The 25,164-nt window shown below is 39.0% G+C and overlaps 1 protein-coding gene across 2 annotated transcripts in view; it reads left to right on the top strand.

Annotated features, from left to right (window-relative positions):
* cped1 (cadherin-like and PC-esterase domain containing 1) overlaps nucleotides 1-25,164 on the top strand; it is an 88,070-nt gene extending 62,906 nt beyond the window's left edge. For both annotated transcript variants that reach the window (XM_036563820.1, XM_036563819.1), the window contains exons 15-21: nucleotides 12,219-12,336; nucleotides 13,330-13,466; nucleotides 17,189-17,409; nucleotides 19,763-19,864; nucleotides 20,447-20,534; nucleotides 20,810-20,956; nucleotides 23,761-25,164. In XM_036563820.1, coding sequence (XP_036419713.1) covers nucleotides 12,219-12,336; nucleotides 13,330-13,466; nucleotides 17,189-17,409; nucleotides 19,763-19,864; nucleotides 20,447-20,534; nucleotides 20,810-20,956; nucleotides 23,761-24,000 — 1,053 coding nt within the window. In that variant the 3' untranslated portion in view covers nucleotides 24,001-25,164. The remainder of the gene's footprint in view (nucleotides 1-12,218; nucleotides 12,337-13,329; nucleotides 13,467-17,188; nucleotides 17,410-19,762; nucleotides 19,865-20,446; nucleotides 20,535-20,809; nucleotides 20,957-23,760) is intronic.

The following is a 25,164-nucleotide window of genomic DNA, read 5'->3' as shown; positions in this document are numbered from 1 at the left end:
TTCTGCTATCATGGGTCCATGCCTGTTTCCTCCCTTTAAACCTGGTGTGTCCCATTTAATCCACACAATGCCTGTGTGGCCACACGTTTTCATTCCAAGAATGTAGAAGCACACATGATCAATTGTTAAAGATTGAGATCACTTGGTTAAACTAATGAAATCTGTATGGAATGAAAACCTGCACCCACCCTGGCACTTTGTAGATAAGATTGAAGACCACTTGTTTTAAATGAAACATTTACTTAAGTTCTAACAGGTTCCTGTTGTGGAAAGTGATGGAGTGAGTGAGCCAGATGGTTAAGTTAGTTAGGTTAGATAGTTAAATTAGTTAATTAGTTATTTAGCTACCAGATTCTTGAGATGCTGTGCATCTAAAAAGTACTCGACAAACAAATTTGAATTGTTAATAGGGAGAGCAGTAAACTGCACTGTGCAAGGCTATGTCAGGGCCACGATTGGGAATACGCATTTTTGCTCATGCATTCATCCAACTTTGTCTGAATCCTTTGAATGATGCCTGTGGCTCTGCTGAGTATCAGTAGACCAGACCTGAAGAGCTCAAATTTTATCTGATGCCCACATTGTCTAATCCAACTCGACGGCCACAGATACACACACTTTCATGAACTTAAAGGTCTGCGCAGTGTCAAGGTCATATAACAGCACAGCAGAGGCTGGGCTGGCACAGGAAGGCCGATGTACTGCCAGAATCTTCACGGAGAGCATAAGCAGGAGTGATCCCAGTCATCCTCATCAACACAGTTGCAGCTCAGCCAACACAAACTCCTATCTCAGCCCAAAGGCCTCTAGCCACCCTGCAAATGGACTCTACAGTGCTTCAACATGAACTTAGTAGAGTCAAATCAAACTAGACATTTAATACACTTCTGCTCTTCGAGTATCCACATTTTTAATAGTTATTGGTTATCCAAAGAGGAAAATAATTTATGTCATTGTTTGGACATTCTCTGCAGTCAACACATTCAGTCAAAAATGTAAGAATTGGAAAATGATACCAAAATGAATTTTTGTATTCCAGTCTACACATGGATTTTCTGAGTAGTTTGATAAATAGATGTAAACAAATCAATAAATTTATCCATATAAATGTATCCATATAATTAAATAATTATGGCCATTTCTAGTAAACACCAACAACTCCTGTGACTTTACTTTGAGAGGAGGAACAAAGGGTGATGTAATCAAAGCTGCGTCTCTCGAAGGTCCCCAGGTGGTCACAGACTGGACATGATACAATCCTCATGCCTTCTGAAGTGTGTTGTGTCTTGGGTTTATGGCCTCAATGGCCTGGCCATGAGTTGTGGTATGGCTTGTAAAGCTTTCAGCATAAAATGTCTCAAAACATTCCGCAATGACGAATGTTCACTTTCATGCTGCAGCTACCTCACTGAGAGAGAACTGATCAAAAAGTACTGGTCAGTGAAGTGAGTGTATGTGTGTTTGTCTGTGTGTGTGTGTGTGTGTGTGTGTGTGGACTGTTTTTGCTACTACTCTCCTGCTGAGAGAGAGTGAGGAGATCACTTCATTTTAAACAAGCTGTTTTTTAGTTTAGTGTGTGTGTGTGCGTGCGTGTGTGTGTGTGTGTGTGTGTGTGTGTCTGTGTGTGTGTGTGTGTGTGTGTGTGTGTGTGTGTCTGTGTGTGTGTGTGTGTGTGTGTGTGGACTGTTTTTGTTACTACCCTCCTGCTGAGAGAGAGTGAGGAGATCACTTCATTTTAAAGAAGCTGTGTTTTTTAGTTTAGTGTGTGTGTGTTTGTGTGAAATTAGTGCTGGGCAGCACCTACAATATCCACAATATTTTCCAAATATGTCATGCTATCAGATGATAGGTTTGTGTTAATAGAGTTAATGAAATCCATGCCCCCCAGGTACTCTATTCTGTAGTACTCTGTGCTGTAATAATGTCCTGCAAACCTGAGAAAGTTGGTTTTGATTTGATTGTATATTTAATTTTTATTCATTTTGAATGTCATTTTTCCAATCTGAAGCACCCAGAAAATGACATCTGCAGTTATTTAAGTGTAGTTATAAATCAATGCTGCTATAACAAACAATTAGTATTGTTATGTGACATCAATACCTGGATACCAGTATAGACAGAGTAGAGTATAGGAAGAGAGTAAGTGAGAGAGAATTTGGTTCATGAGGCCTATGTATGGTAAATGCAGATGTATGAGTAGCTCAAATCCAGAGAGAAAAAAATATTTATAAACTTCTAGACTGTTTAATAAATGTTTGGGTTGTATTTGTGCTAATTATTTCAAACATTAATAGAAATTAAAGTTATTTCTTGTGTTGAATACTTTTCTGAGGAATTTATCAAAACTTTTACTCCCTACTTTTTTCTTTGTAACACAATGAGACATTCTGTCACACCAAAAGATACCATAAAAATATATTGTTTTGTGAAAATCAGACATGCTTTCAGATATACCAACACTGATTGAACCAACACTGCTAGAAGAACCAAGAAGCCCAAATATTAGGGTAATTAGCTACTATTATGTCACATCAAACTATGAGCTCATAAATATAATTTCATGTCATTTTGTTAGTGTGAATGACGGAGTGTAACACATGTGCTTTAACCGTCAAAGGTGCAGTGTGTAAGATTTAGGGGGATCTATAAACAAAAATTTAGAATGAGCCCTTCAGATTTACATAGGGAGTGGATCCTCTTCCAACAGAGGCGCCACCACGTCTCTACAGTAGCCCAGAATGGACAAACCAAACACTGGCTCTAGAGAGTTCTTTTCGCATTTTTACATTGAAGCGGCAGCTTAAATTTGATGACACTATAGCACCGGTTCCCCGTGTCTGCGTGGGTTTCCTCCGGGTACTCCGGTTTCCTCCCACAGTCCAAAGACATGCAGCCAGACCAATTGGACATGCTAAAATTGCCCCTAGGTGTGAGTGAGTGTGTGAATGTGTATGTCTGTCTGTCTGCCCTGCGATGGACTGGCGACCTGTCCAGGGTGTATCCTGCCTTCCGCCCAATGACAGCTGGGATAGGCTCCAGCAACCCCCCGCGACCCAGAAGGATAAGCGGTTTAGATGATGTATGTATGTATGTATAGCACCGGTTCGAAAACGAAGGTAAAAGAAAAATCAGTGGTTGTTACTGGTGCTGGCTAACCATTTTGTGTTGTGGGAAGTTTGAGAACCCACATTTTGAGAAATGGTGGATCATACTTATTATTTAGCACAAGAAAAAGCATGGGAGGATGAATCCTTATCACTAAAGAAGAGAGAACATGAAGAAGCAAAACAAAATTAGGACAGACAATGGCAGAGAACAAGGATAAACACTGGTATGGCCTTTCCCAGAAGAAAATCACTGATGAGGGACATATGTTTTCACAGTGATGCACAAGTTGTGTCATCTGTCAGCCACCGTGGTTCTACTACACGCTTAGAAACATTATGTAAATAAATCCATTTACATATGTGAATCAACAGTACACATAAGCAGTAGGGCTGTACAATAAATTGTTTTTTATGTATGCTGTGAACATCTTCACCAATTACAGTTTCAGATTAGTGTTTCTACAGGAGTTTGGATGAGTGAAGACATTTGTTATCAAACTAACAAATTATATTGGTCGAAACAATCTTGTAATTCGTCATAATCATAAATCATCAAGTGGGAACATAATCATCAAGTGGGAACATACATACATACATACATACATCAATTAAACCGCTTATCCTTCTGGGTCGCGGTGGGGTGCTGGAGCCTATCCCAGCTGTCATTGGGCGGAAGGCAGGATACACCCTGGACAGGTCGACAGTCCATCGCAGGGCGAGTGGGAACATGAAGATCTAAAATATATAGTTTCATGAAGTAAACATGTTTGTTACGTGGCTGAAACAAATTTAATACGTTGCTAATTTTTTCTTAAAACTAGGCTAGTGGACAATGATCATGTTTCATATAGGATATCAATCAACTTGAGCTGTTCTTTTCCAAATTTGTAAAAATAAATGTATGTGGTTCCACAGTAAAAAGAAAAGTATTTAGACCTTAGATATTTGCAAGGATTGTGTTATGATCTGTTTAAACTGAAGGCATTAATTGAGATAGGAATAAGCGAAATATATAGCAAATCATCAGGAGGTGGCTGCCCCAAACCCAAACCCCTACATTTCAACTCGTGAAAATAATAAAATTTTTATGTTCAAAATTAGCTACCACTTTTTAGTGGCACGTATTCATTGGTAGTGACAAAATGGAATGTTTAATCATTTATTTAAATAAAATAAGCATAATTAAGGCAAAAGCAAAAGGATTTCAGTCTGAAGTCATAGTCAGTTGAAAGTCAGAAATATGTTTTCAACTACCAGTTCAGTAGAATTATTCATGTATATTTTAATAAAATATGAAAAATATTGTGAACACAAAAATTGAGGATAAAATCAACCACCTATACGCTGTACCCCTATTTGATTAGCTCTTAACTCAGTCTGTGTGTTGTTGCATATTTGACTGTTTAAAGCAGCTAATGTAAGCTGACTGTGTTCTGGATGCATTTGCTTTCATTTCATTAGGCGTCAAATCAGCTCAGACAGTCGCTGTCAAACAGATAGCTTTAGTTTCAAACTGCAAAACAGCTAAAGGACAGCTCAAATCTGCACGCTCCAAATCTGCCCAAACATGCTTTGATCTGCCCTGAGATTGGACTCTACAGGCTCATGATGCAATAGGAGGTCACAGCATTTGACCCTTTTGGGTGATCGGTCAGCATCTGTCAGCTTTCATCCTGACCTGTAAAGCGATTGCAGTGGTAATCATTGTCTTAAAACCTGCCACTACAGTATTACAGTCTTCTTTGCTGTACATGCATGTTCGAACCCTGTATGATATCACTATCAATGCTGTCAAGGCGTTGAGAGCTACTTTGCAGCAGATAGATGTAAGCATAGCAGCAGTTTGGCCCTAACTGCGTCTAGAAGAATCTGTCTTTCTTTCAACCTGAGTGATTGTGTAACAATTACCTCATCGTACAGATCGTAGATATGCGTGTGCAGTAGCTCCCGAGGCTCATACTCCTCCTCTGCAGTTCATCCCTTGCTATGAATCTCACTACTTTGCTCTGAGTGCTGTACTTGCGCTGCAGTTATGAAAGTGTCTGTGAATGCATCTGTGTGTATGTGTGTGAAAGAGAGAAAGAAAGAAAAGAGCTTATGCATGCACACGTACAAGCGCATTTGTGCATGTATTGTGTGTATGAGAGTTGATCTGGCCAGGTCTGTGCAGTTATCTTCTTACTTCCATATGGGGTATAGCTGGCAGCAATTGCTCTCTCACCTCTAATAGAGATCTAAGTGGGAGCAGCTCAGGAGAAAGCAAAAACCCTCTCCACTTGACCTTAAACAAGTATGTGCAACACGGTGGTAGGGGGATGTTTGGCTTCCGTCTGCTACAGGTGATTGAATCCATGTGTATGCATGTATGTACAACAAGGATTCAAACATTGGATAGTGCAAATAGTATGTACTTGGTAAGCAGAGGCCTGAAAGAGAGAAAGCACCAAATCTCATTTTCATTGTGTTGCTGTTTTATGAAGAATGGACCAACAAAAAAGGTCAAAATATTTTCCTTTTCATGTTTTCTTTAAGGTTTTCTTACAACAGTCACAATATGCATGTAACTTGTGAGCGCATATGTTCAGTCTGTATCCTCTCTCCTTCATCTTCCCTCTCGTGTGTGGGTTTTGACTGATTTTCTGGGTGCGTGCCTTGCCCTGGAATTCCTCAGCCTGTTTGGGAATTCGGTGAGAATGAGATCACAGGCTGATACGGTGCCATGAACACATTGCAAACCTGTACATGTGTAGTTCAGATGCACCTGCACCAAACCCACAGTAAGTGTATTGTGTGACTGTCTTTACACAGAATTGCAGACAGATTATGTTCAATTCAGCAAGATAACAACTCAAAGCTTCTTATTTCTTAAAAGTGAAAAATCAGATGTTGCTGGTCAGCGAACGTTCTGTGTCCAAAGTTTGTTTCTTTAGTTTTGCATTAGAGCTATGAGGCTAATGTAGCTAACAAGCAGTAGAAACTTATACTCTGTGTCCTGTTTGAGCTGAATTTGTTTTACCAGAGAAAGGATGTAATGAAGTTTGTAATAGTGATGCTTTCCCTTTTTCTCTTCTGCTCCAAAGTCTTACATCCAGTGTTATTACATTACCGTGAGGACTGCTATTACTGAAGGAGCTCAGAGTTTGATGAATTATAGATGGTCTTTCGCTCCAGAATTATGACTCAGCAGACTTGTAAAACTATATAGAAAACTACAGACGTTGCAGATTCATAATGAATTAAAATCACAGATCTCATCCATAATCACTCAAATTACAGCACCTACCTAGCTTGAATAGGGCCTACATCAGCTCACATTTTCCTCAAACCATGTTGTTAATTATCTCAAATAGACATACTGTAGAGATATGTAGAGAGATGACATAGTTATTTATAAAAAAAAAATGATAACTGTACGTTGCATAGCTAAAACAGTAGAAGCACTTTTCTTTGAATTTTATTAGTATGTTTGTCCACACTACTCATTGTAAGCAAACTTTTCAGAAGGCCAACACAGGGTTACATAAATACTGGAATAAGCCTATACAAGACATGTTTATAAGCCTACATGTATGAACTTAGTGAAGCTAATGTAGTAAAGTAACTCATAAACATGCAGATAGTACCACTACTGAAAATATTACTGCATATGAATGATACACTTGAAGAGAAATAGAACTTACAGAAACATTGTCTGTAAAGTACAAAGACCTTATGTGTTACTTTTCCTTCTGTTTGTTATTTTTATCTTTTTGGATTTCTGCCTGCAATGGGCTGTAGAAGCTACTAGCCAGTACCCAATGAAAGAGGCATTTTGGCTTTGAGTCCAAAGTTGTCATTCAACAGGTGAAGCCCACATGTTTAAAAAAAGTTGTCTGTGTGCAAGAGGCATATAAAGAATGTTAGGATGCCACTGATCTATCTTCATCGTAGTTTATTCTCTGAGTTTCTGCCTTTCTTTTTTGACAGTCATTCTAATTCACATGCCCTGACATATTTTAACCATGATTTTGATGTTTTTTGTTTTTTTCTGTTTAAATCTTTCTACTTCCTTCCTCTTTTCCTCTTTTGATCTATCCAGACCATGTTCTAAAATGGACAGCGTCCAGTCCCTCAGCCACATAAAACACATTGAAACTGTTACAAAGAAAGCTGATCTACTCTCTTTCTCTCCACTTTTTTCCCTGAGTAAAGAATGGCAAACTGTTGCAAATTGCTGCCAATTTTTCTCCAGCTACTCTCTTTTAGAAGAACTCTATAGAGTTTGGGATTAGCTATAAACTTAACTATTGCCTAAGATTACAGCCTTGCATCTTATCTAATCCTATTTCCATAGGATTACATGGAATTCTCTTTGTGAGGCCACTTCAATCTGTCACAACAAAGGCTGCGTACGAGTGACCACAGATGGACTTAAATGGAGGCCATGCACCTGCCACAGTCAGATGGCAGTATTGGTCACCCATTCGTCACCCAGCTTAGTCCTCACATTAATTAAACGGCAGGCTGATCTATTAAGACAGACGTGATTAGCAGTATTTCTGTAACGCTACTTCTATGTCTTTATCTATCCGGGCCATATCGGTTGGGAACTTGGAAGCTAGCAGCAGACGTATAATTCAATCTCTGTTAGCATAATCGAATTCAGAGCCTCGCAAATAGCCGGGAGCACCACTTGTCTCAGCTTAGCTGATGAAATCAGTCAAATATCACAGCAGGAGCCAAGAGAGACTGATATGTATTTGGTCTGGCTTTATTTTTTATTTTTAAGTCCAGTAAAGCAAACATTTGTTGTGTTGTCTGGTTGAAAAATGCCAAGACTTTCAGAAAAATGTGTTGGGTGTTTTATGTGTTTTTTTTAATGTGCATAAAAAAATGCTAGCTATCTTTTGCAGTCAGTCCAACATTTCACCATTTGTCATGCTTTTTTTCTCTCAGTTTTTTTTTCTTTCCTCTGGCACTCTTGTGTAGAGGTCCACCCTCTGCTTGTATCCTGTGCAGGAAAACTCACTTGAGATGGAAGCATTTTCTTTGTGTACATCAAGACTGGCAGTTCATAATCTCATGTGTGTACACTACCCAAAATTTGAAATCACTTGTCAAATTATTCATTTTTGTTATTTTATAGACAATAATATTATATTTTATTTTATAGATAATACCTGTATGATAACTTATATACTATGGAAGAACCAAAAGATATTCAATATATAAAGTTATTGAATAAGAAGCAATATAGTGAAATTATCTATTTACAGTCTTTTTATCACGTTATCTCCACTTATGAGACATTGTGCCTATTATCAGACGTGTACAGATATTTGGGTGGTAGGGGCTAAAGGGGAAAAAGAGCAATATGAGCATTAATTTAATTTAATTTATAGTATATTGCAGTCACTCTTATGAAGAGGGACAGTGTAATCATGTTTCAGGTAAAACCAAACAAAGTATTAAGAGTTTTTCTAAAGGCAGCTAAAAACATAAGTGCTACTGTCTGTGCGTGTATACAAACCCCAGTTGCCAGCATGCAAGGTCATGGCATTACTCCTTACACTCTTTAATCACTATTCAGAATTAGTTATAACTCTGTTTAGGAGCTCTCGTGAGTCTTGTATGAATCCCTGTCTTTTACAATAATGAAAATTACACTAACCACATTATGGAATGTGACACATAATGAACGGTTTATTGGAGTGGAGTTACTGAGCAGGACCACAGGCAGTTAGTACTGCATTTGAGGGTACGCTCAAGAGCAATGAATTTCGATGAACTCAGGATGACACACAAGCTCTATCACTGGGATGAGGCTGAAGCCTCACCTCACTGAAACAGATGTTGAAGAATAGTGGAGGAAATATAAACTACAATTATTATACACACCAACTAAAAGGGCCCTTGTGCAGTCTGGGGGCAAAAGTGGCTGGGGACTTTCTATACTCTGTCTGCAATCTGCTAGGAGTAAGTTAACAGTTTGCATCATTGAATAATAAGTATGCAGTAGTCTTTGCTGCAAAAGACTATTTGTCTCCTCTGTCATTGACTGTTGTTTTGTACTTCTCGTCTTATTTTGAGTACTTACTGTTTGCATGGCTTATTATGTAGGTCACAGTGGAATTTATTATAGTGTTGTACTTGATGTACTTGTCTGCTGGTGTTGCATGTTGCTTCATACTGATTACCAAAAGTTGCACAGGATAGCCATATTACCATCATTTATATGCATATCTACAACCAAATAGTTTTTTTCTGTTGTTACAGAAAGTGTATGTTTTCATCTCTTTCATTCGGTGAAGTGTGCTTTTGTCCTCTTACACCAGCTCGGTAGAACACAGTCTGGCTCTTAAGAGCCAGACTTTTCTTGTAAGAGCTCTGGGCTTTCTCTTGAAGGCTGGTCTTGGGAGAATAAAAGCTGCCTGGAGAGGCCGTTGAGGAGCGTGGAGGGCTTTGTTGGGGCCCGTCCCATAGCAGGTGCCTTGGAGGCCGCAGAGAGCATGATCTAATGGAGGATGCAGGGGAGTAATCCGGACAACTCTATCTGCGTGCTTTAGCCCAGCACTTTGATCACAGGAGATTAAGCCGCTGTTTCTTTTGGACCGTGACCGCTGTAACTGACTTGAGTGGCTCCTTCAGCGCTGAAACATTCACACACTTTAGATATAGCAGTGCATAGGAGATGGAAAATCTGAGAGCAGAAGAGTTGCATGAGGCACATGGATTGCACAAAATAATGTCAGTTCAGCTTTCTCTCATATCAAAGTTTGCGTAGTACATAATAATGATTTGATATCTGTGGTATAACAGTGAACAGGACCTTGGTCCTGGAATTGCCCTGTTCTCCACATTTACGTCATTTACTTGTCCCTGCTGTAGCCCAGCTGATCCGTCTAATCAGCTCATTAACAAGCCTTTGTGGAGTTGAAGTGGGTCTGTTTATGAAAGCAGTAATGTTTTTCTAGAGTAGCGGTACTCCGGACCAGATATAGGAGCCATGGTATATACCAGCTTTATTTCTCTGAATTAGATAAATGTTAAAGGGCATTCACAATAACATTTTTGAAACACATCTACTACTACATAGAATATATGTATGCTGCTGTCAGAACAAAACCTCATAATTTTTGACATTTTTCCGTTTTTGACATAATTTGAAAATACTCTTTACACTGTGTGCAAATTTCATGATGAATGCACCAAAATAAATGGCCCAAAATTACTTGGACAAAAAGTCTGGTTCCATTGACTTACATTAAAAGTAAAGTTTGTTTTTTCCTTCTCCTATGAAGTTACCATTTTCATACACCTTAAAAAAGACGATTCTTTAAAAATTCTTTAGTGAAGATATGGTTCTGTATAGAACTATTTCATGCCTAAATGGTACTTTGCATGGTGAAATCGTTCTTCAGATTTATGGAGAATGTGTTGTATATGGTTCTATGTAGAATATATATGTATAGCACCATAAAGTTATTCTATTTTTACAATGGCAAGCATATAACAATAGAAGAACCCTTTTTTATAGTTATATAGCACCATTTTCAAAAAGATTTTATATAGAACCATATGCAACACATTCTCCATCAATCTCAAGAACCATTTCACCATGCAAAGACCTGTTTAAACCTGAAATGGTTCTATATAAAACTATATAAAAAAAGTTCTAAGCAGAACCTTTGCCTTCACTAAAGTGTGTATGGGAAAACTTCCTAACACTTGCTACACTCTCACACCTGTCACCAGCCTTGGCACAAGAGTATTACCTCAAACAGCACTTTGCATCCATTAAATCCCTCTACATGCCACAAATTAATTGAATTCAACTAAATATGCTTTATTGTCCATGGTGTAAAATTTGAATTAGCAGATCATCACCAAACAATCACAAAATGAAATATAGTCCTATATGCATGGAGATCCATACGTGGGGGAAAGCAGAGAAAAGAAAACCGGTCCCCCTTCTAAAGGTGCCATAATTACAAACATTTTTCTTTGGCGCAAGGCTGTGAGGTTTCTGAGCGGTGTGTGGCAGGAGAAAAGTAGCAGCCGGTTTTCCAGGCTGATTTATGCGGCCCCCACGCCGAATCAAAAAGTCCGCCTGTGTTTGCGCGGATGCACCGTCCGCAGGTACGAACAAGAAAATCCCTGTTAAGTTGTCTTGTGGCACTTTGTCGACAGCAGCAGCAAGCCGGTGGGGAATGTGAAGTGTCCACGCGAAGCCCCTGTGTAAAGTGTAGAGTGGGGTAAGGGGTGGTGGAAGAGGTGGGTAGGAGCAGGGCCTCACACTCTCTGAAGTGGAGCCAGACCTGGTGGCTCCTGCCAGAGCCTGCGGAGGGCAGTCCGGCCCCCTCGCAGCCGTTAGGTTGGTTTGATCTCTGACCTCTGCCCGTCGGAGAGTCTGCAATGGGACGGGCGGCGCTTTGATTTGGCCCAAAAAGGGAAACGAGGTACCCACCACCACATGAAAGAGTAGACAGAATATAGAAGAATATGCATGGAAACGTCTACTTTGAGATGACTCATTCACTTTCATTCAGAAGCCAGAGTTATATGTCTTTGGTGCTTAATCCTTCTAAGTCAAAGGTATCACGGTATAGCACTAGCAAAAGCAGGTCTTAATTGTATTTTAATTATTTTTCAATCATAGCTTCTTGAAGAAACCTGAAGAATTACATTAAAAATAAGGGATTCTAAACTTTCAGTCAATGCCATGTTTATGTTTGTAATTAGAAGAGGAGATATTTTGTTAGGATTTTAATTTTATGAAAATATGCGTTTGTGCACACTTTCTTAAATTAAAAACCATCTTTTACATTTTTGTCATGTTTTTGTCTTTTTTTGACATTGCAACAAACTCAAAAAAATTGGAAATCCAGCTGTGAACCTGATGATATAGAATGTAATTAAATGTATAACTAACTACATAATTAAAAATGTTATCACATGATTACATTTCATTGTAGTAGCAGAACAGCATTGTAGTAGCAGAACAGCAACAACACTCAGAAGAACAGCAGAACATCAGCCATCCTATGTTTAGCTTTCATCTCACTTGGAGGCATTTATTTTCTTTCTTTCTCTCTCAGCGTATCTTTTTTTTTCTCTTTTGTGTGTATGCAGGACTGTGGCTTGGTGGTCAGACCTGACCAGCCTTGTGGCCTAGAGCCTATTGCTGGACCGAAGTCTTCAGGCAAACCTCAGGCAACAGCACAACCTTGCTCTTCAGGGGATGAGGCCGGTGAGCTGGTGCAAGTCTCCCCTCTCTTTAACAGACTAATATCAACACAGCTCCCTTCAGTAAGGCACACTTGATATACAGCCCTTTCTCTTAGCTAGGCTGATGGTCATAACTCACTTAAGGACAGAACAGGTGCTGCAGATTCTTTTATGATGATATTATCTTTTTTCTGCTTTCAGTAATGATGTATAGTTTCGACCCATGGATACCCTTAAAGCTAATGTATTCTACGTGTGTTTTCAGTGTGAACCCAGACATTCTGCTCTGCATTGCAGACTCTGGAAATGCAGTCTCTTCTCACCTAACATCTTTTTAGGGTTGTTTAGTGACCCGTTATGCAAAAGCATCTGATTTAAATTCTGGTGAAAACCAACTGGAGACTTGTTTAACTGGCAATATGTTAAACTTTTTACTTAAAGCCTAATACAGTATCAGGTATTTCATTATATTGTCAGTATTACTACAATATCAGTGTAATGTCAATACATTTCTAACACATTTATCAACACAGTGTTTGGTGTGTTTGCTATTCTCTCTCTCTCTCACTTTCTCTCTCTCTTCTCTGGTTTGTGCATGTTATGCCTCTGCTTTTTTCCATTGGCAATGATTAATATAGCTCTTCAAGTTCAACCAGAGTACATTCTACCCCTATATTCCAACTTGTCCATGCACAGTGTGATATTCTGAGTGATAGTGGGTAATATTTTTTCCTAATTGGCTCACAGCTGCCTCAAAGCTTATTAAAAACATTGTTCACATACCGAAACCCAAGAGTTTTTTGTAGATGGTTAATTTACGCTGGGTTAAAGAGTTAATGGTCTGTCTTTTGACCTCATCTGCACTGTACCAGCAGTAATAGGGTCTAGCAAAGCTGGACGAAGATAAAATTTAGAGAGGATCTACAGTTCAGATGTCAGTACACTGAATGCAATGTACTTGCATCAACTGAAAAGGTTTAGTGAGCTCACTATGCTACTGAATGTCTGTTCACAGGGCGCTGGGTGGTGCCATGCTTAAGCTGTTCGGACAACAGGACATGTGATTGGAGGGAAGTTGCTTGGCAGCCAGACAGTTGTTATCACCCTGTGTTGGAGCAGCCCCTGTTGCAGACATGTATGATGGACAAGAAGGTGAGACAGTGAACTGTCAATAAATGTCAGTTGTTCATTGAACAGGCTGGCACACATTTACAAAAAGCCATTAGCGCCTTAACCTAAATCTACATTTTTGCATCTTTGACTAGTACAGTATGAGACAAAAGGTACTTTTTCTTTATTTCCTCATTTTATAATAGTACTGAAGATGGCAAGACTGTGAATGAATACATTAGAGTTAGACTGGAATTACAGTACTACAGTCAGAAATACTGGTCTTCTAGCAAAGAGGGCTGTTTTGACCCACCCTGCCTCACAACAGCTAATTGACTGAAACCTCTTAATGAGGACAGGCATTCCACACAGTAATTTGGATGATAATGATTGTAGCACGGTATTTTTCAATGCAAAATTTCACTAAACTTCTACAAGAAACCTACTTGTTGACTTGCTTTAAGTGTCATTTTTTATATTAGAAGTAAACTCAAATATAGACATCAGCATTCCTATTTAGATTTGCCTTTGAAACAAATTTAAAGCATTTAAACATAAGTCTTTAGAAAATAATGTCTTCAGGATTATGAAAAAAACATACATTCAGCTGTGTTCAAACTTAGGACTTCTACCAAGTTCCAGGTCTCTCCTGTTGAGTTGTACCGGTAGGACCATGAGCTACAAACCAGGCCAGATGAATGGTGCTTCCCCACTTGATGTGAAATTAGCTTGTTGAAGTGAAGCTGTACCATTACAGTCTGACTGCAGATGATAAAGCAGTGTGATTCAGAACCTCTCTGTATGCCAGACTGCAGCTACTACAGTATTGTTGTACATATGCTGCATATGTTCAAGGGAGAAGAGAGTAGAGTGAAGACAAGACAGAGACACAGAAGAAGTGGGTCAGTACAAAGAGGAAGGTTAAGAAGAATTGAGTGTACTGAGTGAAGTTATCTCTCTTTCGTTGTACTCTGCTACTTGTTTGTAGTTTACTTGCTGATGTGGAGCAAGTTAATTTTTTCCACAGATCAGCTGCAATGGTGAATAGCGGAAAAGCTCACTGTGCTTTTGTCTTTTATAAGAGGCCTCATAAATTATCACATTAAAGTCAGCAAGGATGCAGGTTTTAGATCCAAAGTGTGTAGCCTTGTGCTCTGTATCCACATTACAGACATTTAAAGTCCCCCTTTCTGATTTAAGAGTCACAAGATCAGCTGTGATACACACTTACACACACACACAGACTGACAGCTGTTCATTGTTTTATTTTTCTATTAAAAACCATGAAAATGTAGAGTGTTTTAAAGCAGTAGTTCATCAAAAAAATAAAGCATTTTGGTTTTTAATATTTGCACACAAGCTATAAAATATGTAGCTAACAAAAAAAAGCAAGCTTTTACCTGAATGCTCCTGCAAGCCAGGCCTCTGGCTGTTGTCAGAACTGCATTTTGTTGCTTACCATGGCCAAAAATCATCTACTTTAATAGGAAAGGCCGTTCGATTGACATACAAAATAACTAACCATGGACATCAGTTTTAGCATAACATGTAGGGCCAGGGTTCAGAATGAGGCTACCACCAAAAAAAAAACCCACAGGCAGAGGTAAAAAATAAATTACAATTACATTACTCTACTCTTGTTTATTTTTACTTGAGTAATAAAGTGCATTTGTAATAAAATGTATACATTCATTTCATTCATGTAATGAAAGTGCTTCTACTTCGCTTTCATTTTTAATTAGAAGAGAGCCCGGTGTGTTCAGAGACATGAAATGTAGTGGAGGAGGAAAGGGGAGAATGTTACTAGCTCACACAAGAAACATACTTTATCCAGTTTGTCATCTTCGTTTGTTAACAAGTAAACTAAGGAAAACGCCAGTATTATCAGCTGCCAGATCTTCGCTTTCCTCACCTCAGCTGACTGGTTAACTAATCCTTGCAAAACAGGTGCTGTGTTGTTTTAGAAAAACAAGTATGGCAGCTATTTATTACATTGAAAAGCTGTTTTCTATGTTTAAGTGCTAGCCACTTTATGTAAGCTAATAGTCAGGGAGCTAAAGGGCAGTAGGACTGTCACTGAAATGTATTATTTTAAATCAGTAATCTACTCATCATTTTGACTGTTAATCAAATAATAAATTAATGAAACAACAGCAAACTATGCCTTACTTTTCAGAGATTATTTTGTTGGAAACTAGGAAACCTTAAATAACCATCTAATCATGAAAGACATAAAGTTTAATGCAACTCTTTTACACAGTGCACAGAAAGATGCCAATATGCACTAGCAGAGCATACTGTGGTCAGCCTCAGGACTCAAAGCTTTTCTTCTCATGTCATGTTTTGCTTTAGTTTTGTTTATATAGTTTATTTCCGATGACACAGCAAAGCCAACATAGCAATATTTTCAGATTGTTAATATACAAAAAAGTAATTCAAATAATTACTCAAGTTTTTCAGTAAACAGTTTATTTAATCTTACTTGGGCAATTTCCTGCCCTGCGATGGACTGGCAACCTGTCCAGGGTGTATCACAATGATTGCTGTGATAGGCTCCAGCACCCCCCCCCCACACACCCACCCCCCTCGACCCCAAAGAATAAACTTAACAACTCTGCATGGTTTGAGATATGTGTGTGAAGATTTAGGCATGTAGTTTGCTTGATGCTGATCGGTGCTCATCAGCTTCCATTATAGCTTCAGAATTGTAGCTTCCATTGTAGCTTCAGTTCAAAAGCTAAAGAAGCAAACCTCAGACACCCAAAATTATGTGCCTGGTTGACTATATTTAAAATGAAGGGAGAAACTGTGAATTTCACTGAACTGCCCCAATTCCAAGCTGCTTTGGAATATGACCACAAAGGCAGCTTGGTGGCTCTTGCCTATTGGTGCCAGTTCAGCCAAATCTAAAGACTAGCTGTGCAGTTCAGTTAAACTTAGATGCTTGCATTTAAGTTTGTATCTTCCTGCAACCACATTGTTACCATGGATCATGGCACATACTCGTGATTTAGGCTGGCATTCCTTGTGCCAACTTATCCTCCCTCAACACACATACACATGACCTCGTGATGTAGTCTGGCATTCTTACATACACACACACACACACACACACACACACACACACACACACACACCAGACCTCGTTTCCAGCTTATCAAATCCTTGTGAACTGCCGCTAAGAAGCTGTGATCTCCGCTGGCTCACAGCAGCCCTTACAATGCCATGCTTGTTTATTCCATCAGTTTTTTTCTCTTTCATTCATCCTTCATTTCCTTCATTCATGGCAGCACACTGAGAAAGAGAGGCTGGAGGAGAGGGTTGTGAGGCGGCAGACGTATGTGTTTGAGTTTCTGAGTTTGATCTGTGCTGTTTGTCTCCGATGTCATGGTGACATAGCATGTGTGCACAGTCTGGCACACGCTGAGGCTGCTGAGATGACTTATGCTCGCAGTGCAAATTCGTCCTTGTCCATCACCCCATCACCATTCATGCCTCTCTGTCTCTCCGGCCAATTTCCACAAGATATGTTAAGCTTTTCAGATTTTTTACACGTAATGTGATGTAAGGCACCATTTTAACCGTTTTATGATAGATTAGTCCCTCTGTATCTCAGTCATTCTACAATGAAGTTTATATAAAAGTATGCAATAAGTGTGACTTCTAAGAGAATACAGATACAACATGACACTAACAGAAACGCAAACGTGCATCGATTTATATATTTTTTAAAAGGGGATGCTTTGACTCCTGTTGTCCCTTAGGTCCTGTTCATCGGTGACTCTACTAACCGGGGGATGATGTACTATCTGATGGAGCGAGTGAACACTACGTTGGAGGACTGGGACAAGGCCCATGACACCATCGTCTACCACAACCTGAACCAAGGCAGAACACTCATCAGCTACTCCTACTACCCACAGTTCTGGCTACACAAGAGTCTGAGACCCACTTTCCAGAGAGCCCTGCAACAGCTCTTAGAGAGGTCTGTCTTTGTGTTGTCTGTGTGTGTGTGTGTGTGTATCATCCAAAAGGTTAAATATTAGTTATAATTGTTAAATATTAACAATTAACAATAAAAAATATAAATACAGTGTATATTGCAATATTATGTTTAGTTATATATTTAGTTGTTTTTTCAAGTTTTTTGGGAGCAAGACATTTTTAATGGTATGTTATATAGTAATTATCTATTTATAGTATTTTTCTTTCAGTACCTTAGCTGCCTTGAGATTTTATCACTACTTTTCAAATTCTAATTTTTATTAGACCTTATCATTAATGTCATACAGCTACTTTTATGGATATTATGGAATTATCTACAGCTCTTCATTATTTGTAAATTCCTGGAAATGTTATGAAATGTTATGAAGCTGTCATAAGTAAGAGTACTGAAATCATGTTATTCATGATTCAGCAAAATATTATTGAAAACAATGATTTCAAACTTTTCATTGTTATCGTATGTTCACATATCTTCCATTACATAATCTAGTGCCCAATGTTTATTAGTGTGAAGTGTACTTAAACTGAGGGGCCTGCAAGTATAAAATCAACGTCTTAAACTCGCATGCATTTGCACACTTTTTTAATGACTCATTTTGAGTAATCGTTAATTTTTTGGGTTCAAGTGTCTTAATTTACTATTTTTCATATACTGTTTTGTGTCAGTATAACATAAGTTTTAATCATTCAACACATTCAGTAACTTAGGAAAAAGGGTTCTTCGGAGCAACACCACCGAAGAACCACATTAGGTCCTTGAACAAAGCTTTCAATAGGTTGTTCTTTAAAGATGCAAGAGATTCTTTAAAGTACAAATCTAAAAAACTTAACATTTAAAAAACCTCCACATTATGTTAAAGTTCTGTACCAATCAGCTATGGCAATCTAATTGATATATCTGCATTTTACTTCAATTAATTATATCAGAGCTAAGCAACACTAAGTAGTGTCAGTATGCCTGCATGAGAAATTACTATGTGTCTTGGGTGGGTTATGTTTGCATGTGTATACAATGCGAGGGAAAGGCAGTGTTTGTTTCCATGTGTTTGTGGGAATGCTGATAGCCCGCAAGCTGTGAATGTGTTGGTTTGGCGACTGGCTGAAGTGGCAAAAACTTTGTTCGCAGGCTCTGAGGCTGTATGCGTGTCATTGTGATGTGGGCTATGTAAGTGGCTAGGCTCTGCTTTGGTGTGTGTGCGTGTGTGTTTGTGTGGTGTGTGTGTGTGTGTGTCTGTGTGTGAGTGTATCTGTGTGTGTGTGTATGAAGGATCAGTGTGGCTTAGGAGGTGCTGCTGGCTCAGTGCCTGTCTGATCTCAACCAGCTACTGATGTGGGCATCAAGAAGAGAAAGATATGCAACACAGATGCTGATTTTGTGGAGCTGGTTTATTTTTTTTTTCTGTTAAGATGTTGAAGTGCAGTGAACAACATGAATAACAACACAGTTAAGACTTGTTTAGTCAGCAGGGAAAGAATAATAAGTTAGCGATACCTTATACATCGTCATAAGAAAATCTTCTACCTGCAAAGTGGTAACGTCATAGGCGAAGGAAAAAAACATACCTAACTTTAATGTAAGTTAATGTACCGAGATTCAAAGTAATTTATCACCCTTTCTATCGGTCTGTTTGTCATGAAATATTGTCACTGTAAAGGACAGCGGGCGTTATGATAGTGTTGTTATGCTCTCACTTTTGCAGTCCTGCACTTGCTATAGTTCCAGGTTTTTAATATGATTATATATATTCAAGGGTCAACATAGCCTGTTGCTCACCGCCCCTAGCCACAACAGTTCACATTTTGGCCTAGGGCCCAAGTTGTCACTTGCTTGGAGATTTTATTTTTTTTTAACCATTAAGCAAACCACCAGACTAGCTAAATTTGCACTCACAAATATCCACCATTAATAACAAAGCAACTACTCTTCACCCTAGTGCATGAAATCCAGAGCCTGTTTGGTTGAAAACTGAAAAAAATGCATCAAAACAGATTTCGCCAAATCAGATAAAACATAGCTTTAGTACCAGTGGCAGTGTTAGCAGTTAAAAAGACTTGGATAATGATAATGACTATCAAAAAAAACGCAGAAAAGAGAAGAGTCAAGTGGAAGAAATAATTCATGTAGCTAAAGTTTGGCCACAAGATTCATCCTTCTACACCTGTATATAACTGTATGTACGACTATATAATTAGGTATTGCTATATGTGTGTGTGTTTTTACTTTTGAAAGTTACTTCCTTTTGTATTATGGCTCATTAGCATCACTGGTTTGATGATTACTGCTGACATGTGGATGTGATCTTTGACATGCTATGGCTTCTGACCCACGGCAGGTCGCGACCTCTGGAAAACTCCCCTCAGACAGTTCTGGTTGTTGGAGGGGTCCAGTGGCTTAGCCTGGACCATCTGAAGACTATACAGAAGGTCCTGGAGAGGTAACATGCACACATACACACACATTCACACTACTCACAGTTTATGAGAGTAAAAATGAGTTTTTGTTATTGTTATTGTTATTGCTGTATTATTTAAGTCAGTATCACTTTGATGTTGTTTGCGTCTTTGTCTTACTCACAGTGCTGGAAAGAGCCCTGAAAACTGTAAAGTATTGTACTAACAGATGTATTAGAATGTCATGAAAAGCAAAAGTTCCCCTTTGGAAAACTAAAAAACAGAGAAAAACTGATATGAAATGATCCATGTGTGCAAGATTGTTTTTAGCTGTAACTGGAGACGTTTTGTGGAAATGTGCCGGAATTAAGTAGAATAATTCATTCAGATTGTGCTAAAGCATGCTGACAATTAAAATTCTCAAGCACAAGCACAAATTAACAGAAAAAAAATCCAAATGGGTCACTCACAGCATTTCTTAAGGTAGCTCTCTATGTTGTTATGAAGTCTTACTGGGTTTTATCTTGTCCAACTTCACCACCACCTGCTGAGTGAAAGGTTTATGACAAGGATATGACTTTTCCTTTCCGTCATGAAATGTAACCACTTTTTCTGTTATTACTTAGAGAGAAGCTACAGAATATTATGGTGGTGGTAAAGTCTTTAGGAATGGGCTTCCATCTCACAGTGGACGGCATTCGCTCTCTCTCTCTGGTGAGTGCTGAAGAAGTTTGCAAGAGATTCCTTAAAGGGATACTTCATCTAAGAATGTAATATGGCTACGAATGTATGAATGAAGGGGCCAGTTAGCATTATTGCAGATTAGATCATACTAACTGGTATCAGCTCTGCAGAGGGCTCCTTTTCCTTGATAAAATTCATCTTGGAGTACGAGTAATAGCTTGGGTTTCAGATGTTCAGTAATTTAAGGTTAAATGTATTTAATTCTTACAAACCTGCAGTACATCACATTCTCTTCCCACCCGTAGTCTGGAGTGCAGGAGCTGTATGGCATAAACAAGAACATTCTGGAAAGTGCCAAGCGCCTTGGGTATGAAGCGATCGACACTTTCAGCATCACCATGGGCCGTTATAAAGAGTTCCTGCAGGGGCGCTGTGCCTGCCATTTTCATGAGGTAAACCCAATGGCACATTGACCTGAAAACTGGCAGAAATGTAGAGCAGAAGTTTATACATTTGAAGGTTACATAAAACTTGAGAATGTAATGTTGTAGAAGTCAATGAATGGTGAGAATAGCAATGCTTTTTTATGCACATTAACTGTAGCATATCAATATGCCAAACATGCCAAGCAGGTCATATTGTCATATAAACAAACTAAACTGTTATTCTGTGTAATTGACTTATATAACTTGTTATGAGGTTTGACTTCAGAGTAATAATACCACCGTGTATTACCGCTCTGATGTTATGTTGCTGGGGTTATTATATTAATCTCTTCCAGTGGTGTGCGAAACATAAGGAGCCAAAATACACAGCGGCAGCAGAGAAGCATGGTCTCTGTGCTAATGCTGTGAATTTGTTTCTGTAATTATAGAATTATGGGCTGCATTTACCATCCAGTCGACACACTCACTGACTCACCATCTTTGAGCCTAAACCCAACTTTCCTGGAATTTGAGGCCAGGCATCATTCCAGTCCCCATTGTTTTGCCTATGTGTGTGTATGTGAGTAAGAATGACGCTGTTCCTCCAAGCACTCAGTCCAAACCCTTCAATTCGTACACAGGGATTCCTTAGAAACACAGCCTGCCCTTACTGCCTAGTAAATCTCATTTTAAAGAGCAGCCGTGCTGTTTTTTTATTCGCCTATAAATTGGCCATTAGATCAGTTAATGAGTAATTAGCAATTAGGCAGCAGTTTATTAGGTAGTAAAGAGCAGGTTGGGTGCAGATGAGGGAGGTGCAGTATGTGTGAAGTGGTTGCATTTTGCTTCCATATGGATCTGTAAAAATGGCGCACAGGCTCACTTAAACAGAAGAACACAACACTCTAACCGAGCACAGTTAGACCACATCTAACCCATCTGAACTACCACATGGTTTATACAGAGACTTTAAAGAAGCTGATTGGTCTCCCATGGCGTATATACCTTGAAACTTTTCTTTCTACATTTTGGTTAATTGTTTCTCACTTGTGGCTCACTGAAACAAGCAGAGAAATTTTATCTGAAGTGCGGATGATAAAGTTTTAATCTATAATATGTTTGTGTTTGTAAGTAGAAGAAGAGCTATGGTAAAATATTTTTAATTTGTTAAAAGTTGTTGTGCATAGTCACTTTTTTGCTGAAAGGAAATACATCCTTCAGGTATTTTCCATGTTTTTCATATTTTGACATTGAAACAAATACCAAAATGTTGGAAGTCCAGACTCAATGCTTTTATGCATAATGTACATGAAATGTAAATGTAATTTATTTTGAGACCAATTTTGTAGTTACTTAAGTAATTACAAAAACATAATTATGTACTGTGAATCAAATGTATAGCAAAGTGACATTGATAATTCTAGATGTTTAAAGGAAGCTATTTCTGCATGAAGAACTGCACTTTCAGACTGGCCTTGGATTTTAAATTGCCCAGACTCACAGCACCTCCAGATAGAGAGAAGCTTTACTTTCTGGGGAGGCGAGGTCATAAGTGCGAGCATTATCCCTTGTCATCAAGCAGATGCTACAGGGAGTACATGGTGTCACTCGTGCATTTGGCGACTCTTAAATGTTTACCAGTACCACACATTTGCAATTACTTTTATTCATTTAGCAGACGCTCTTATCCAAAGCATATTTCAAAACTGTACAAACAGTGGACGCCAAACCGATACAAAGTATTCTGAGAATCCACAAGGATTTATGACTTTAAAAAACATATTTGCACTTCAGTCTGTCACACAATGGGGCAGTTTTGATTGTAGACATTGTAGCACTACTCCAAGAACTAATCCTAAAAGGACTTTAACACTGACAATGAAGCAAGTCATGAACTTGAGAATTGACCCAATGTATTTAGGGCTGTAATGTTAATGTATACTAAGTGTACAGATGTGTGGGGATTCTGGAAATGTATGTCCTGCTACACTGCATTAGCATATATTAGCTAACATATATTACCAGATATGGACATTACTGACTTTACTGAGCTCAAACGTGTAGTGAACCACATTGATAGACGGTGTTGCTTACCACTGACACTGGCGTTGGGTTGTTTTACGTTGCCTGGGAGACACCACTGTCAATCATTATTTGCTCTGACACACCCCTAGCAGCTTGGAATTTTTGGAGCCTTCATCATAAAATTGTTTTCATTTATCTATATTCTTTAAATATAATACTGTTAATGCCTTTTCTGCAGCTTATCCTTACTAGTACAACAAAAAATTAAACATTTGAAACCATGTTGACATGGACTTAAGACCATTATGTACTAGTTGAGTCCATCACCCACTTTCTGCAGGCCCCCTAGTGGGAAGGGAAGTAGAAGGGAAATCAACCTGAATATTTTTAATGAATATAGTCAAATAAAATATTTGTCCCCTGTAACTCTGTTATCAGATTAACTAGGACACTGTTGTCTCTCCTTGTGTGAAATGTTCTGACTCTGAGTTGATGTGCTAGCGAGCATTAAGGGGTGAAAGAGGAGGGGAGGAACCCCCTGCTGTGGAAACTTCTTAGCTCTCCACAAAGACGGCCATGCTGAGATAAAAACTGACAGCAAAACTGCAGCTTTCTTGATATCAAAACATTTTGTGCAAGTGTCACAATAAAAATGACCATTTAAACAAAATAAGAACACTTTTAGAAATCTTCACCTACAAACACATACAAACAAGAAAAAATGCACAGGGACCTCCAGAACAGGGGAGTTAGTAATGTGAAATGGGGTTAACCCTCATACAATATTGTCGATGTGTCCTTCACAGGTTCGTAAACCGTCGATTTCCACAGTTCCGGCCCACCGGAGACAGCAGATAGTAAGGCCTGCCGGAGAGAGTGTAAGTGACACTGGCACACGGCCGGCATCTGCGCAGCAGCAAGAGCTGTGGTCTCTACCCTCCATATCCTACCATGTGAAGGGAGCAGTGAACCAAGTGTATTCTGAGATCCTGCTCAGCAGAGTGTGTGTGCCTTATGTCCACAGTGGGACCAAACGCCAGCACTGACAGCACTGCCCGTGTCCATTCAGTGAGAGAGTGCATATTTAGCATAAGTATAATTGCATGAAGTTAAGTCTGTTCAGTTCAGTCGTAATGCTGAGTAAGGGCTATGTGTGTGTGTGTGTGCGCATGTGTGTGTGCATGTGTGCATATTGAGGGGTCCAAAACGACTTAAGCAGCTGTGACTTAAGGGCAGGCAGCGGCTGGAGTGTGACGCTGATCAAAACTGTGAGACGACTGCCCAGCCCACTCAAACAGCCACGCTCGAACCTTTCCACGGCATTCCCACTACGCTGCCACTGCCTTGTCACAGGACGCAGTGTTCCCAAGATGTTTTTGGAGACGTTTCATGGTTGTCACGGAGTGCCTTTGATGTCACGCGGCATCACATTGTCACTTTTATGGAAGCTCGGGTGACTTTTTGAAGTCGAGCTTTTAAACCCCCAGCCTTCACCAACCTCCTCCACAATTGCTGAGGTAATTTTATGCCAAAGGTCTTATGAAGGTTATGCTGTGTTTTTATACGATCTTAAGTGTGCCTCACGTCTCAATATCCCATATATTTTTTCTACAGAAGTGATTTATTTCCAGGCCTTTGACGGGCAATGTAAATTAATCATTGTAAGATATTTTGCACAAGCTGTTTACGAAAAAAGAATGTTACTGATGTTGAATTTTGATCCTATGTATTTCTTTTTTTAACCTCCTTTCCTCTGGTACGCTGGAATGCACCGCCTGTTTTGTTTTCTTAGAACCACATTTAAGGAGACATGGACTTCTTCAACTTTATTGATCTAAAAAAGATTTTGCAGTGAGATTATGGAAAATGAAATATCCCAGAAAATATTCCTTTCCTATCCAGATAGTAAGCTATGCGTGGTAAGGCCATGAATGTTGTGTAACTGTGGTGGAAAGCCTGTGCCATGTCCCCCAACTCTCACTCCTGGGCCCTGCAGCTCCTGGTGCCTTGGGGTCACACACCTGGGGACCGAACACGAAAGGACTGTATAACGTGTCAAAGGTGTTTAAGATTGGATGAGCTGGACTCTCTGCCAAAATACCTTTTTTAAAAATGTTTATTTTAGTCTGTGTCCAATAGGACACGCCTATACAAAGCCTATATGAAAAACAAATACAAAAAACATATATAAAGTATATTTTCTTACTGTA

Source organism: Colossoma macropomum, unplaced genomic scaffold, assembly GCF_904425465.1.
Source record: "Colossoma macropomum unplaced genomic scaffold, Colossoma_macropomum, whole genome shotgun sequence".
Classification (NCBI taxonomy): Eukaryota; Metazoa; Chordata; class Actinopteri; order Characiformes; family Serrasalmidae; genus Colossoma; species Colossoma macropomum.
The sequence above is the reverse complement of the archived record's forward strand: the minus strand, read 5'-3'. Positions and strand labels throughout refer to the sequence as shown.